The sequence below is a fragment of the Dendropsophus ebraccatus genome, chromosome 2 (genome assembly GCF_027789765.1).
Source record: "Dendropsophus ebraccatus isolate aDenEbr1 chromosome 2, aDenEbr1.pat, whole genome shotgun sequence".
Taxonomy (NCBI): Eukaryota; Metazoa; Chordata; class Amphibia; order Anura; family Hylidae; genus Dendropsophus; species Dendropsophus ebraccatus.
In genome coordinates, this window is record NC_091455.1 from 116867127 (window position 1) to 116884141 (window position 17015).

At 43.3% G+C, this 17015-nt stretch overlaps 1 protein-coding gene across 3 annotated transcripts in view; it reads left to right on the plus strand.

Moving 5' to 3' along the window:
• Positions 1 to 17015, plus strand: part of GABBR2 (gamma-aminobutyric acid type B receptor subunit 2) — a 505458-nt gene that overhangs the window by 214168 nt on the left and 274275 nt on the right. For all 3 annotated transcript variants that reach the window (XM_069958150.1, XM_069958151.1, XM_069958152.1), the window contains exon 3: positions 1487 to 1657. In XM_069958150.1, coding sequence (XP_069814251.1) covers positions 1487 to 1657 — 171 coding nt within the window. The remainder of the gene's footprint in view (positions 1 to 1486; positions 1658 to 17015) is intronic.

Here is a 17015-nt window from a genome sequence, read left to right on the forward strand (position 1 = left end):
CTTTTCATAATGCAGTGATTTGCATTGAAGTCAATGCAAACAACTGCTGATGATTAACACAGTGTATTGAACAACGGCTGTTGTTTGGCTATGGCCATGGCCATTTTTGTCCCTTGTCCATAGACTTCAATGCAATTTTTTATTTAAAACAACGCCCACTGTTTTGAGTGCCAAAAAGGGGTTTTGTTTATATGTAATGGAACATAGCCTAAAACTAAGCTGAGGCATCCTGTTCTGTCTGTGGTAAGAAGAGGAGGCTGCTTTAAAGTGATCTGTACAGCATACAGCAGTGGCTGACGCCAGAAGATAGGTTGCATCAGTGTAAAACGATAGCAGCTCCCTGTAGAAGGACTTCTTCAGAGGTCACAGATTTTGATCAGTAATGTTTCACATTCATCTCTAGTGGACAGGCCCTGTCTGTTGTCCATGTCTATGTTCTATGTCCATGGGACTTGAAGTAAAGCATGTCAATAAATGCTATAAAGAACAACTCAGACAAGATGGCAGCCCCTTAACAATGTACAAAAAATGAAATTACAATCAGATTACAATATTTTCCGGCGTATAAAATGACTTTTACGCCGTCTTATATGCCGTGTATGGTCGCCCCATACGGTGGGGGGGGGGCTCAAAAATGGCCGCATCCCCACTGTATGGGGCGACCACTATATAAATTTTTTTTTAACTCACCTGGGGCCCGTTCCCGCCATTGACGCGCCTCCTGTACCGTTCCCGGTGCAGGCAGTGTGACATACACTGCCTGCGCCGGAGACAGAGCCCCCCAAACCTCTCCCAGGCAGCCAAGCCTCTCATCGGATAGGCTCGGAGATGCTCGGCTGCCAGGAGAGCTTCGGGAGGATGAGAGAGGCTTTGGGAACTTCAGTCGCCTCTCTCATTTCCCCGAAGCTCTCCCGGCAGGGGTTAATATCATCCGGCATATAATGCGAACCCCTGACAATCTTCTTAAGGTACAAACACACTGGGTGTATACGCAGCAGATTTCTCTATGGGAAGACAAACTCGCAGCAGGATGGACTTCCTACTGCGAGTTTGTCAGCAGCCCGCCTTGTTAACCCCCCCCCCCCCCCCCCGCTGCCGGAGTGTATACTTCCACGCTCCGGCTTGCTTCGGGGTTCCCGGCGTTGCCCACTCAGCCAATCAGTGCACTGCCTCGCCGCAGTGCACTGATTGGCTGCGTGGGACTTGAAGACTTCAGGAGACCCGAAGCAAGCCGGAGCGGGGAGCAGGATAAGTATACGCTCAAGGGGGGGTTAAGGGTCAGGCTGCGGACAAACTCGCAGTGGGATGTGCAGATTCACAGCGAGAAATCCGCTGCGGATACGCCCAGTGTGTTTGTACCCTAAAAGTCAGGGGTCATCTTATACGCCCAGTCACCTTATACGTCAGAAAATACAGTAGAATAGAACAAAAAAAAATTACATAACTTTAATACTCTTCATTAACATTTTCTTTTCTTTTCTTTCAGCTATCCTTTGCTGCAACAACTCCAGTTTTAGCAGACAAAAAAAAATACCCCTACTTTTTTCGGACTGTTCCATCAGATAATGCCGTCAATCCAGCCATAGTGAAATTCCTCAAACACTTCAAATGGCAAAGAGTGGGAACATTAACTCAAGACATACAGCGATTTTCAGAGGTAAATAAAAGCACTGTGTGGTTTTATATCCATAAACATATTGGTCAAAATTCATTAATGTGTGTAAAATAAAAATTGGTGGTAACTACCCACAGCAGCCAATCACAGCTCAGCAGTCAGCTCTGGTATAATAAAAGCTGAGTTGTTATTGGTTTCTGTCTGTTATAAAAGCAATTTGGTAATGTTTTATTTGCTCTTAGTAGCAGTGTTTTGATGGAGTATGTAACAGTAACATGTTTAACCAGGGTTAAGCAGTTTATCTATTATTTAACGCAGGGATGGGGAACCTTTAGCTTAAGCTGAAGGCGCGGCTGTTAAGGCATGATGGGATTTTTTGGGTAGTTTTGCAACGACTGTAGGGCCAAATGTTCCTTATCCCTGTGTTAAACCATAGATAAACTGTATCAACTGTATTGTCAAAGTTGGGTTATATGCATATGAGGCATTGTTAGCCGGATCTTGGATTTGTTGACATTCTAGTCCTTAGTAATTCACTTCCCATATTCCTTCTTTAGTGCTAATGGACACAATCAAGTCATGTTGACTTTAACCACAGCTTCTAAAACATTTATCTGAGTAATCTTAGTGAAGTAAATGTGGTTTCTCATGTACTCAACAGGCTTGGTGAACAACCCTGCTTCATTGACTATGTAACCGCAATGATTTAAGTTCTACTTCAGTGTTACTTCTCTAAACCATATAAGGGGTCTTGTTTCTAATGTATCTTCCTATTTTAAACTTAGACAAATGAAATGTGATATAATACCGTAATGAAATTGTATCTAATTATGCAGCAATGTTTTACTAAAATATTATATTATAAAATGTAAAGTAAAGAGTAAGGTTTAAATAGGAGAATAATAAAAAGGAGGCCAAAAATATTCTAAAAAGTATTCTAAAAATTTACACCTGATTTGACAACCATATATTGTAAAGCTTTTCTTTACAGACAAGAAGACGAAGGGGAGTTGTCTGGAAAAAATCATTTTCAGCCATGCTGCTGGGGCTTTGTCATTAATGTATACTTACCCGCCCTTCTCCCCTGCCGCTGCCAGTTCCCAGGCCACCCACTTTGCATTATTGTCAGTGTTTTCATAACATCCGATGACCTCCTCTTCCCATAGGGTATGGGCAGTCAGCATAGCCATTTCTGGTGGAAGAGGAACGTCATCAGATGTTTCCAAAACACTGACAGGAGAGCAGAGCAGGTGGCCTAAGAAACGGCAGTGGCGGGGAAGAGGGACAGATAAGTATACATTACTGACATGTCCCCCACAGCCCCGGCAGCATGGCTTTGTATGAATTTTTCCTGGACACCTTTAATATCTTCCAAAACAGTTTGTACCCATTGAGGCATCGGCTCCCCAAAACTTTTGGTAAGTATCCTATAGTATCTGGCAAAAACAAACTAGCAGGAAATCCTGCTAAATCCTTTGCATTAGAAAGTAGACTACTCATGGATCAGATGTGTTTCTTACAGATTCCTGGGGAATTTAAAGGCTAAGGGGGATATTTACTAACAAATCTAAAAGCACATTTTGTCAAAGATGTTTTGGCATAATTTCCAATCTAATGTGTTTAGTCAAATTTATGTAAATTGTCTAATAGCATAGTAAATGTGTCTTAAAAATAATGGTCTTTTAATTAGTCTAATAAATTCACCTGGTTCGGAGCAGATGTAGCGATGCGCCAATACATGCGACTTTTTAAAATATTGCGCAGTTAATAAATTTTGCTAAAAAAGAATTCTGGCGCACTTTCAATCTAATTAACAACAAAAAATCTAATTCAAAAAGTCGCATCTAATTTGGATAGTCTTGTCTAAAAAAGCTTCATAAATTCATATAAGATTTATTTTGATCGCAAACTAGATATATTAGACTAAAAACAGGCGCAATTAGTTTGATAAATGTCCCTCTAAGGGTTTTATTATATGGGCTTATGCTCACTGTAAAGAGCCTATTATAAGGCTTGACCACTGTGTGGGGAGGGCAGTAGAAATATTGCTACATCGGTCATGCAGTCTTTTGCTTTCATCATTTGTCCACCACAAATCCTTTATTACTTTAGGAAATATGTGAAGAACAATGTTTTTTTGCCCAGTCAAAACAAAGCAGTCACTTTGTGAGGCATGCTCAAACCATTACGGGACAACTTTTGTTAGGTGGCAGGACAAATTTCCAACTAAAAGAGGCCCCTGTCACTTAATAGTTGTTGTTTTAGTTAAGTGTAATAGGCTATGATCACACATTATGTTTTGGTCAGTATTTCTGTCAGTATCAGGAGTGCAACTGAGATTTGCACAGGTTGGCCATGACCACACAATGTCTTTTTTGGCTAAAAGACCTTTTTTTTAGGTGGCCATCATTTTGGCACCAAAATACATACATTTAGTACAAATTATGACCTTGATTTGTATTAAATGTATGGCGCTTAAATGACAGCTGTCCAAAAAAAAAGTCTGTCAAATAGCTAAAAAAAATCGTGTGGTTGTGGCCTTTCCGTGTTTTCAAAAAATAACAGAAATACTATGTGTGAGCATATTCATAGGATGTTTTGATGTTATATTTTATGCGATACCACTTAACAGGCAGTCTAAGGGTGCTAACACACACGACCGATGTGCAGCAGATCCGCAGCAGATTTGATGGTGCAGATTTGATGCTGTGTTTACATCAAATCTGCATATCTGCTGCGTATCTGCTGCATATGGCAGCAGAAAATTCACTGCGATACGGTGTGTGTGTAAGCACCCTAAGGGTACGTTCACACTTACCGGATCCGCAGCTGATTTTCTGCTGCGGATCCGCAGCAGATCTGCAGCAGATTTCATTTAATTAACTGAACACAGCATCAAATCTGCACCATCAAATCTGCTGCAGGTGAGGTCAGTCAGTTGTTGGTCACTCAGACCAGTAGTCATTTGGAGTCAGTCCAGTGTGCAGTGTGTGAGGTAGTTCTGTCAGTCAATGCGCACACAGCGAGTCTGTCGCTAAGAGTGGAAAGGAGGACTGAGAAGGAGGATAGCAGAGCTTAAAGGGGTTACCCAGTGCTACAAAAATATGGCCACTTTCTTCCAGAGACAGCCGCACTCTTGTCTCCAGCTTGGGTGGGGTTTTGCTGCTCAGTTCCATTGAAGTGAATGGAGCTTAGTTGCAAACCGCACCTGAACTGGAGACAAGAGTCGTGTTGTCTCTGAAAGAAAATGGCCATGTTTTTGTAGCACTAGATAACCCCTTTAAAGATTTGAAGATATCTTGTGAGGTACCAGAGGTGATTTTGCCCCTGTACCAGCATTACAGCCAAGGGGTAAAGTGTTGAGGGACCCTGGGAGATTTCTAGGATCTTTATATTTAGGCTTTTGGCCCGGAATAGACACGTTAGAAAGTCCCCTGGAAGTAAAAGGGGAAAGAGATGCTAGTTTCACTGGTTATTGAAATGCACAGCAAACTCATCTACACACTTGTTTTGTAAGCCACCTGGCCACCAGTCATCAAGACCTGGACTGTATACCTAACCTATCTCTTGTAAACCATCAGAAAAGCTGCTAATAAATGTCCTAAACATTAATTTGACAGCTGCTGAGAACAACAGCCGCTATTCTATACATTGTGTGAACTACCGGCCATTGTTTCCCTAAACCTCAATGGAAACAATTGAAGACTGAAAAATAGCAGACGTTATTTTATGGAACCAAATAACAGCCGTTATTTTGCTAAAAAAGACAATGTGTGAACATGGCCTAAATCTGATTTTATGTAGTGATACATAGGCTATGTTCACACATAGTATTTCCGTCAGTCTTTTTTCAACCAAAAGCAGGAGGGGAGCTGACAGGGCAAAATTATAAGAGAAAGATTTGCACAGAATCTGTGTTTTCAATCCATTCCTGGTTCTGGTTATAAAAAAAAAAATGGCTGACCAAACTACTGACTGTGTTGTCAGGAGTCTTCCACAAGGACTCCTGTGTCACAGCTAAGGAATCTGATCGGGCTCGGCCTGAGGCTGAGCCTGGTCTGCTTTGCCTATTACAGGCATATTGCATTGCAGTGCAGATCAGCACTACAATGCAATATGCCTGCAATTAGTCCGTACCAAAATGAAGTTCCACCATCCGAGTTGCCATACAGTACAGGAAAATGTTTGGACACAGGACACACCTAATACAGGTAACGGGTGCAGGTGACAGAGGCTTTGGGAAGAAAACAGGTGCGGGTCATGCGATGCAGGTAACTTGGTACAGCAACAGGTAGCAGATGCAAACACAGGTTGGGTCAGGTTCACAATGAGGATGGGAACAAGCAGGAATACAGGAGCCAACTAGGAGTGCAGGACTAGACAGCGGCAGCACTAGGACACGGGAACAGAGAAGGTCAAACCGGATAGCACAGGGACACAGGAACGTCTTAGCAGGGCCAAAGGACCTTGACGCTCAAGCAGAGAACATGTGCAGGAAGCTTCCTTAAATAGTCAAGCCACAGCTGCGGAAAAATTGAGGCCCTGAGCCTTAATTCTAAGAAGGTTGTGTGCGAACCCTCTCTAGTGGCCAGATATATCCTGCATGTGGAGATGACACATGCTGCTCCATGCGGCTAGCGCCAGTCAGTGAACACACGGAAGCTAGGATGCCCAATCGCCGTTACAATGATGCTGCCACTTTGATGTGTCCACTGCGTGATTTCACAACACTCATACACTGAATCAGTCAATACCATCTGCTACTGTTAGCTTCAATGCTGCAACATGTGTCAGATATTGTCACAGCAGTAACAGAGTCATGGATCTGCTATACCACTGCTAGCAGGGAGCAGAGTCTAAAGGGCTGCTGCTTTTAACCAGCACCCAGTGCAAGGTGGGTTGGACTTACTATGGTGACCCCCAGGCTTGGCTTGCTAGCAGCGGTGGGCAAGGTGCAGCAGAAGGCACATAAGCAGGCAAGCTGGATTGCAGCAGAACTCAGGGCTGGAACCTGGGCAACAGTCACAGAGGACAGGAGTCACAGACAGGAAAGCTGGGACCAATATGCAAGGTTGCAATAGCAGAGGCTCAAACAGAAGAGCCAGGTGAAGCCAGGGTTTAAATAATGAAAGGCTGAAGGCTTCAACCAATCAAGGGCACACTGGCCTTTTAAATCTAAGAGAGTCAGCGTGCAAGCACCGACAGCGGTGGAGAGGAGCAGGAGTGTGGATCTGTGAGTCGCTCTACAGGGCTGGAGAGATGGTCGCGACTGTGACACCAAAGGTGAAATTTAAATGTCCTGCCTGATGATTGATATTTTTGGCACTTTCAAATTTTCACTTTTTGTCACTGCAATAGCTCCTGCTGCCTCTTGAACCTATACTCTGTAATACTACCTCTAATATAGCTGCAATCCTTTTCCTATTATAATGCGGTTAATTTAGGTTCGGTTCGAATCAAACCTGAGCTTTGCAGTAAACTTTGGCGAACCGTAAGAAACCAACCTTTTCAAAAGTTTGCTCATCTCTAATACTGTGATACTTTTGAGTGTTTGCTATTCTATAACCTCAAAACATCCTAAGTATCAGCCAGTAAAAAAAATTATTACAGAAGGAGATGCATACCTGGAGACTTATAAACCCATTCAGCTAAGTCCACTGTGACATATACATGTATTATTGATACTTGTTGAAATTATTTAGAGGGGATTAGGTACAGACAAAAAACAAAAACAAAAACAGAAGGTGCAACAGCAACCGACAGGTGTATATACTCCTCCCAGCATACACATGGTAAACACCTGCTCTGTAGATATTAAAAAGTGAGGATCTTAGCAAACTATTTGATCAAACAGAGTGTACCATGTCGCCACGTTAAGGCGTCCTCGAGACATGGTCCCTACTCTAGCATTTTCACACTAGCAATGGCCTCTCTTGAGCTGAATAAGCCTACAACTGGTCAGATAGGAGCCAAATGATCTCTTTTTATAGCACCCTTGAGACATGGGAGGAGTGCAAGCCATCAGGAGGCAGCCACACCCCCCACATTCAACAGAAAAAAGAAAAATTGGCAGCACATCTATGACTCTGTTCTCACTGCAGGTTGCACGCTGCTTGTGGCTTCAGTACAGACAAAAAAAAAAAACAAGGTGCAACAGCAACCGAGGGGAGTATGATATCTATGTGTGATATTATGAACTGCCTTTTCAACTCTAGAACTTATGTTAACCCCCTTCTTGTATGATCTGCCTCTGCATTTTACAACAGAAATCATTAAAGCTTAAGAGAAGCTGAGCTTTCTTCATCAATGTTTGTTATGGTATGAATGCAATAACACTAGGCAAAAATAACAATAACCTTCCAGTGTTCCATGCACATATGAATTGCATGAAAATGCCTGTGTGTGCAAACCATCTGCCATGACTAGTTCTCATTAGGACTCTCTTATGATCAACATCTGGTGGGATTAGAGACTCCTGAATGACAAAAGGATTTACTCTTTAGTGCTTACATGTAGCTTTAGCTCCAGAAAACACGAAATATGAATAAAAATAGAGTTCTGTATTGTTTAAACCTTATTAATATTTGGTAACAACTAAAGAATCCATTTTTCCCAGAATGTGTTGATAAACAGCATAACTTTACCGGTTGCAAATGTGTTTTAATAGGAGTCTGTCTTTTGCATTGCATCATTAATGGCCAATTATCTGTTTTCAGTATTAATAAAGTTTTATCTACCTTTTCCTATTTTACAAGCTTAATAGGAAAAACTCATTGTGCAGATGATATAGGACATCAATACTTGATTGTTAATCACACTATTCCATACTTCATCCAGTTAATGGAATTGCCATTTAACTGTAACAAATAAGTCAGAACAAGAAAAGAAAAAGGATTTTTGTCACTGCCGGTTCACACAAATATAGACATAAACACAGACACATAGCTGTACAAGAACATATACACAATTAATGCTCACTTAAAGAGTCACTGTCGTGATTTTTTTTTTTGCAGAAATCAATAGTCCAGGCGAAACTTTGTAATTGGGTTTATTAGCTGGAAAATGAATTTTTATGAAAAAGCATTTTGAAGCCCCCCCCCCCCTGTCTTCCTTGTTCTCCTATGCAGAGAGGGAAAAGAGAAACCAAAACAGGACAACAAATAGTTAATTAAAAGCTACATTACCCTCTCTCCTCTGATGTCAGACCTCTCTGACCTCTGAATAGCGCTCTGAATAGCGCTCTGAAACCCCCCGCTGAGGAATCCTTTGTTCTCTGTTTTCTGCTGCCGACATTTCTGCTCCGTCTCCTTTCCCCCCTCCCCTCTTCATAGAACAGACAGGATGCGTCTGATTGAGATTTCCTGATTCTGAGAAGTGGATGACAGAAAGGAGAGGAGGGGGGGACCTGGGAAAAGGCTTTTTACATGCAGATAATGGCACATTTGCCTAATAAACCCAATTACAAAGTTTCTTAAAATCGCCTGGACTATTGATTTCTGCAAAAAAAAAATTCACAACAGTGACTCTTTAACCCTTTGAGGACCAGGCCCAAAATGACCCAGTGGACCGCGCAAATTTTGATCTTAGTGCTTTCGTTTTTCCCTCCTCCCCTTCTAAGAGCTCTAGCACTCTCAGTTTTCTATCTACAGGCCATGTAAGTGCTTGTTTTTTACAGGAATAGTTGTACTTTGTAATGGCGTCATTCATTTTACCATAACATGTATGATGGAATTCCAAATATATTATTTATGAAGATATAAATAGGTGAAATCGTAAGAAAGAATGCAATATGGTAACGTTTGGGGGGTTCCTGTGTCTACGTAATGCACTATATGGTAACAGCGACATGACACTATTATTCTATAGGTCAGTCCGAACACAACCATATGCAGGTTACACAGATTCTCTAATGTTATATATTTTTTTTTTATGAAATCCTTTTTTTTGGCAATTAAATATTAATAAAATGGGCCTATTGTGACGCTTATAACGGTTTTATTTTTTCACCTACGGGGCTGTATGGGGTGTCATTTTTTCCGCCATGATCTCTAGTTTTTATTAATACCATATTTGTGAAGATCGGACGTTTTGATCACTTTTTATTGATTTTTTTAAATATATAATGTAACATAAAATCGGTAATCTGCGCACTTTTTCCCCTCTTTTCGTGTACGCTGTTTACCGGTCACAATGACGCTTGTTATATTTTAATAGATCGGACAATTACGCACGCTACGGTATATGATATGTTTATCTATTTATTCATTTTTATATGTTTTATTTATATAATTGGAAAGGGGGGTGATTTAGACTTTTATTGGGGGAGGGGTTTTGGGGTAGTGTGTTAGTGTTTTGAACTTTTTTTTTTTTACACTTTTGAAGTCCCTTTGGGGGACTTGTACATACAATACTTAGATTTCTACACTGATGAATGCTATGCCATAGGCATAGCATTGATCAGTGTTATCGGCGATCTGCTCATTGAGCCTGCCTGTGCAGGCTCAGTGTAGCAGATCGCCGATCGGACTGCACGGAGGCAGGTAAGAGACCTCCGGCAGTCCGTGTCAATGATCGGGACCCCCGCAGTCACACTGCGGGGGTCCCGATCGGTAAGTGACAGGGGACTCCCCCTGTCACTTACACTTAAACGCCGCGGTCGCGCCGCGATCGCGGCGTTTAAGGGGTTAATGACACGCGGCAGCGCGATCGCTGCAGCGTGTCATTACCGGTGAGGTCCCGGCTGCTGATTGCAGCCGGCCCCCACCTGCTATGAAGCTTCATAGCGGGAAAAACACCCAGGACGTAAGGTTACGTCATGGGTCGTCTGGGGACAGACTTCCATGACGTAACCCTACGTCCAGGGTCGTCTAGGGGTTAACCCCTTCGTGCTGCAGCTAGTTTGGGCCTTAATGACCAGGCTAATTTTTCAAAATCTGACCTGTCTCACTTTATGCTCTTATAGCGCAGTGATGCTTTAACCTCTTAAGGACCCATGACGTACCGGCACGTCATGGATCACTGTCACTTAAGGACCCATGACGTACCGGTACGTCAGCCCTTTAAACGGGCGCCGCGGCCGGCCGGGTCCCGATCGGGGGAGATAGCCTGCTATAATACATAGCAGGCCATCTCTCCCTGTCGGCATGGAGGGTTGTTAACCCCCCCATGCCGACGATCGCCGCTATTGGCTGATAAGCGGCTGATAGCGGCGATCGGAACCTTTCCGGGCCATCGGTGGCCCGATGACGCAGAAAAAAATGGCGGTCGGTGCTGTCCGAGGACGGCACCGACCGCCATTACTGTAAAAAGTAATGGTGGTCACGGTACCACCATCCCGATCGCCGTGAACGGCCGGCCAGCCGGCCGGCCGTTCACGGCGATCAAAGTCCCCACAAGTAATAAATACCTGCTCCGGACCCCTCAGCTAGGTAGCTGAGGGGTCCAGAGCAGGTATTTGTACATTACTCACCTGTCCCGGGGTCCTGATCGGCGTCTTCCGGGTTCCCGGCGTCCTCTTCATCTTGTCGGGACTTCGGCTTCTTCCGTGAGTCCCGATCGTCTGTTTCCGGCTCCAGCGTCGTCTTTTTTCGTATTTTTCCGGCTCCAGCGTCGTCTATTTTCGGATCTTGCGCTCTGCTGCCCCCTATCGGCTGATAAGTGTAATACACGTATCAGCCACTACAGGGATGTTCAGAATGTAGTAGAAAAAAACAAATTTTTCCCAATTTTTTTTTTCCTATTTTCCGCACCCTATCGCCGCTGAGTGTTGATCAGCATCGCACGAAAGTGCGCTGCTAATCAGCAACTCCTCCTTTTTGGCGTAGGGTGGTTTTTTTTTTATATCCTACTGCCACGGTCTGCTGATAAGTGCCGAACATAAGTGCGGCATTCATCAGCAACACCATTTTTGGCGTAGGTTTTTTTTGTATACTTACTGTAAAAAACACGTAAAAAAACACTACATTACACCACACTACATTGAATAAAGTTTTACACTACACCACTACATACCCCAATATACCCCATATACCAATCCCCATATAAAGATGGCCCCCAGGGTGTTTTCGGTATCGGACGCATACATTATTATTGCCTCCGACACCGAAACAGCCAGTGAGGATGAATGGGGGGGATCCTTCGTTTCTCCATTCATCCTCATCCTCCTCATCATCCAGTGACGTGTCTGGGGGTAGCGTAGCGTACGCTGCCCCTCAGACACGTCTTTTCCGCCAGTACCGTCCCAATAAGAGATGACGGTATGGCGTGAAATTCTACAAACTCTGTGAGAGTACCTCAGGGTACACTTACAGATTTAGGGTACGTGCACACTGCGGAATGGCGAAGGATAACCCTTCGTGCATTCCGCAGCTGGCACCCGCCGGCGGACTGATGCAGGGGCGCGTCTCCGCCCGTGTCATAGACTCTATCCTATGCATGGGCGGATTCCATCATCCGTCATTCCATCAACACGTTGGACGCAGAGCGGAATCCGCCCGTGCATAGAATGGAGTCTACGACACGGACAGAGACGTGCGCCTGCATCAGTCCGCCGGCGGGTGCCAACTGCGGAATGCACAAAGGGTTATCCTTCGCGATTCCGCAGTGTGCACGTACCCTTAGGGTGTATGAAGGAAGGGACACTCGAATCCAGCCCCCAGATGCCCACTCCCCCCCCCCATCCTCGGAGTTAGTGGGGACATCGTCCGGGAACTGATCTTCCCACTGCTGGATAAAGGTCACCACCTGTACGGGGATAACTTTTATACCAGCGCCCCCTCTTCCGGTCCCTCGCTGCCCGAGCTACTGTAGCTTGCGGCACGATCCTAACATATCAGAAGTAGTAATAGAGCCCTAATATTTAGCAGCCATGGAGCGGACCCAGCGCTTCTGGATATGAAGGACCCCGTATCGCACCAGGACAACATTTTCCAGGTGACGTCCCCCACACTGGAGAAAGGGAGACCCCAGAAGAAGTGCAGAGTGTGGTGTAACAGGGGGATCAGGAAGGACGCCATTTACCAGTGTGCCACCTGTCCTGATCACCCCGGCCTCTGTATACTGGATCGCTCCAAGGCGCACCACACGTCACTGGGGTTCTACATTATCTAAATTCTCTCCCTTATTCCTATTTCAGGGGTCACGTTGATCCAGGGATTATTCTGATCGCCATTATGGAGTCGGGAAGGAATTTTTCCCCTGTGATGAGGCTACTGTCGTCTGCCTCACGAGGGGTTTTTGCCTTCCTCTGGATCAACACAGGTTGAATTTGATGGACACCTGTCATTTCCAACCTTATAAACTAATAATTGGCCTAATACCCCCAAATAAATTAGAATTGTCCCTTTTCCCCAGCTAAATAGGTATGGCCGCCATTCCCATTAGAGGATGCCATGATGCAATTACAAAGCCTCTGTGCGGCCAGGACAGTAGAAACCCCCCACAAGTGACCCCATTCTGGAAACTACACCCCATAAGGAATCTAACAAGGGGGGCAGCGGGTATATGGCCCCCTGGTGACGGCTACATTTGGGACGTGAAAATGAAAAAAATGGTATTTTTTATTTTCACGGCACATGTTCTACACATGTGCCCATCACTAGTGGGGTCCATATGCTCACTGCACCCCTTGTTAGATTCCTTATGGGGTGTAGTTTCCAGAATTGGGTCACTTGTCGGGGGTTTCTACTGTTCTGGCAGCACAGGAGCTTTGTAATTGCGACATGGCCTCCATCCCCCATTCCAGCCTCTAAATGGTGCTCTGTCCTTTTGGTGACTTGCCCTGTGCCCATATGGCAAATTATGTCCACATGTGGGGTATTTTCGTACTCAGGGGAAACTACCCTACACGTTTTGTGTTCATTTTCTTTTTTAACCCCTTGTGGAAATGGAAAAAAATCAAGGCTAGACCAACATTTAGTGTAATTTTTTTTTAATTTTTACTCTAAATCATTGATCTTGTCTTGATTTTTTAAAAGGGGTTAAAGGGGTTAAAAGATAAAAAAAAACACAATGTGTAGAGCAATTTCCCCTGAGTACGGAAATACCCCACATGTGGACATAAAGCGCCATGCGGGTGCAGGGTAAGCCTCCAAAGGGAAGGTGCGCCATTTGGTTTTTGAAGGCTGGATTTGGATGGAATGGATTTCGAGGGGCCATGTTGCATTCAAAAGGCCCCTGTGTTGCCAAGACAGTTAAACTCCCCACAAGTGACCCTATTATGGAAACTACACCCCTCAAGGAATGTAACAAGGGGTGTAGTCAGCATATGGACCCCACTGGTGACGGGCACAAATGTGGAACAATGTGGCGTGAAAATGAAATATTAAATTTTTTACACTATAATGTTGGTCTAGCCTTGAATTTATCATTTTCACAAGGGGTTAAAAGAGAAAAAAAAACACAAAATGTGTAGAGCAATTTCCCCCGAGTCCGTAAATACACCACATGTGGACATAAAGCTCCATGTGGGCGCAGGGCAAGCCTCCGAAGGGAAGGAGCGCCATTTGGATTTTAGAGGTTGGATTTGGCTAGAATGGATGATGAACGCCATGTCGCATTTACAGAGCCCTTGTGCTGCCAAAACACTGTAAACCCCCCACAAGTGACCCCATTCTGGAAACTACACCCCTCAAGGAATCTAACAAGGGGTGCAGTGAGGATATGGACCCCTGGATGACGGGCACATTTGTGCCATGAAAGTGAAAAAATGAAAATTTTCACTTTCACGTCACATTTTTCCACATTTGTGCCCGTCACCAGTGGGGTCCATATGCTCACTGCACCCCTTGTTAGATTCCTTGAGGGGTGTAGTTTCCAGAATGGGGTCACTTGTGGGGGGTTTCCAGTGTCTTGGCAGCACGAGGGCTCTGTAAATGCGACATGGCCCTTGAAATCCATTCCAGTGAAATCCAGCTTCCAAAAGCCAATTGGCGCTCCTTCCCTTTGGAGGCTCGTCCTGCGCCCGCTTGGCACTTTATGTCCACATGTGGGGTATTTCCGTACTCGGGAGAAACTGCGCTACATGTTTTGTGTTTTTTTTTTCCTTTTATCCCTTTGTGAAAATGAAAAATTGAAGGCTAGAACAACATTTTAGTGTAAAAAATACTTTAGTCTTTTTTCAAGCCATATTGTTTGGAAAATCTGTGAAGCACCTGTGGGGTCCAGATGCTCACCGCACCCCTTGTTACATTCCTTGAGGGGTGTAGTTTTCTAAATGGTGTCCCTTTAGGGGTGTTTTTTAGGTTTTGGCACCCCAGAGCCTCTGCCAACCTGAAGTGGTACAGTCAAAAATGACCAAAAATAACGGAGCCATTGAAATTCACTAGGCGCTCCCTTATATCTGAGGCTTGTGGTTGCGTCAAATAGCGCAATAGGGCCACATATGAGGTATTTCTATAAACTGCAGAAACGGGGCAATCAATATTGGGGTGCATTTCTCTGGTAATAGGTTTATAATTATGAAAAATATTGGATTACAATAAAATCTCTGCACAGAAAATTAAAATTTTCAAATTTCTTACACACTTAGCTTTTAGTTCTGTGACTCCCCTAAAGGGTTAAAAACTTTCTGGATGTGCTTTTGCAGAGTTTAGGGGGTGCAGTTTCTGAAATGGGGTGCTTCGTGAGGCTTTCTAACACACAGTCCCCTCAAATACACTTTTATAAACCTGAACAGTTCCCTAAAAATATCTGATTTTGAAATTTTACTGAAAATTTGGAAATTTGCTGCTAATGTTTTAAGCTTCCTATTGTCTAAAAATAATGAAATATAGTTTAATAAATGCCGCCAACATAAAGTAGACATGTTGCTAATGCTATTTAATATATAATTTATGTGGTATAACCATTTTCTGTATAAGCAGAAAAGTTTTAAATTTGGAAAAATGCATTTTTTCACAATTTTTCACGCTATTTTGGGTTTTTTCATAAAGATTCGTTATAAGTATCGACTCCAATTTACAAGAAATGTGAAGTACAATATGTCACGAGAAAACAATCTCAGAATCAGCCGGATAGGTAAAAGCATCCCGAAGTTATTAATGAATAAAGTGACACTGGTCAAATTCATAAAATTTGCTCCGGTCCTTAAGGCCATTTCAGGCCCGGTCCTTAAGGGGTTAAAGAGTCACTGTCGTATTTTTTTTTTTTTTGCAGAAATCAATAGTCCAGGCGATTTTAAGAAACTTTGTAATTGGGTTTATTAGCCAAATCTGCCATTATCTGCATGTAAAAAGCCTTTTCCCAGGTCCCCCCCCTCCTTCCTCTTTTTCATCCACTCTGAAAAATCTGAAAATTGTGACTTGTTGCAGGAGACGTACCCTGTCTGTTCTAGGGAGAGGGGAGGGGGGAGGAGGAAGGAGGGAGTTAGCCGGCAGCAGAAAGCAGATAACAGAGGATTACAGGCACGGAGCTGGGTGACAGCTGTAATCTGAGCTCAGACAGGTCACTGGTGATGGTTAGAACAGATAACGGGTGAGGGATTTGTAGATTAACTCTTTGTTGTCCTGTTTTGGTCTTTTCTTTAGCTCTCTCCATAGGAGAACAATGAAGACAGGGGGGAGAGCTTCAAACTGATTTTTCATGATAAAAATGCATTTTTCGGATAATAAACCCAATTACAAAGTTTTTTAAAATCGCCTGGACTATTGATTTCTGCAAAAAAAAAATTCACGACAGTGACACTTTAACGTATGCTAGTGATTCTGAGATTGTTTTTTCGTCACATATGGCACTTTATGTTAGTGGAAAAATTTGGTCACTACTTTGTGTGTTTTTTGTGAAAAACGTGAAAATATCATGAAAAATTTAAAAAAATTGCATTTTATGAACTTTGAAATTCTCTGCTTCTAAAAAAAGAAAGTCGTAGCACATAAATTAGTTACTAAGTCACATTACCAATATGTCTTCTTTATTCTGGCATAATTTGGTAAACATATTTTACTTTTTTAGGGTGTTATGGGGCTTAGAAATTTATCAGCAAATTATCACATTTTCGTGAAAGTTTCCAAAACTGATTTTTTTAGGGACCAGTTCTTTTTTTAAATGGATTTAGAAGTCTGGTATCCTGAAAACCCCCATAAGTGACCCCATTTTGGAAACTACACACCTTAAAGAATTAATCTAGGGGTATAATGAGCATTTTAACCCTACAGGGGCTGGAGGAAAGTATTCACAATTAGGCAGTAAAAAAATGGAAAATTAAAATTTTCCAATAATATATAAAATTTGTAACGCAGGTTCTCTTGAGTACAACGGTACCCCATATGTGGGCATAAACCACTGTATGGGCACACAGCCAGGCTCAGAAGGAAGGGAGCGCCAATTAGCTTTTTCAATGCAGATTTTGCTGAAGAAGTTTCTGAGCACCAGGTCCGTTTGCAGAGCCCCTGTAGTGTCAGCA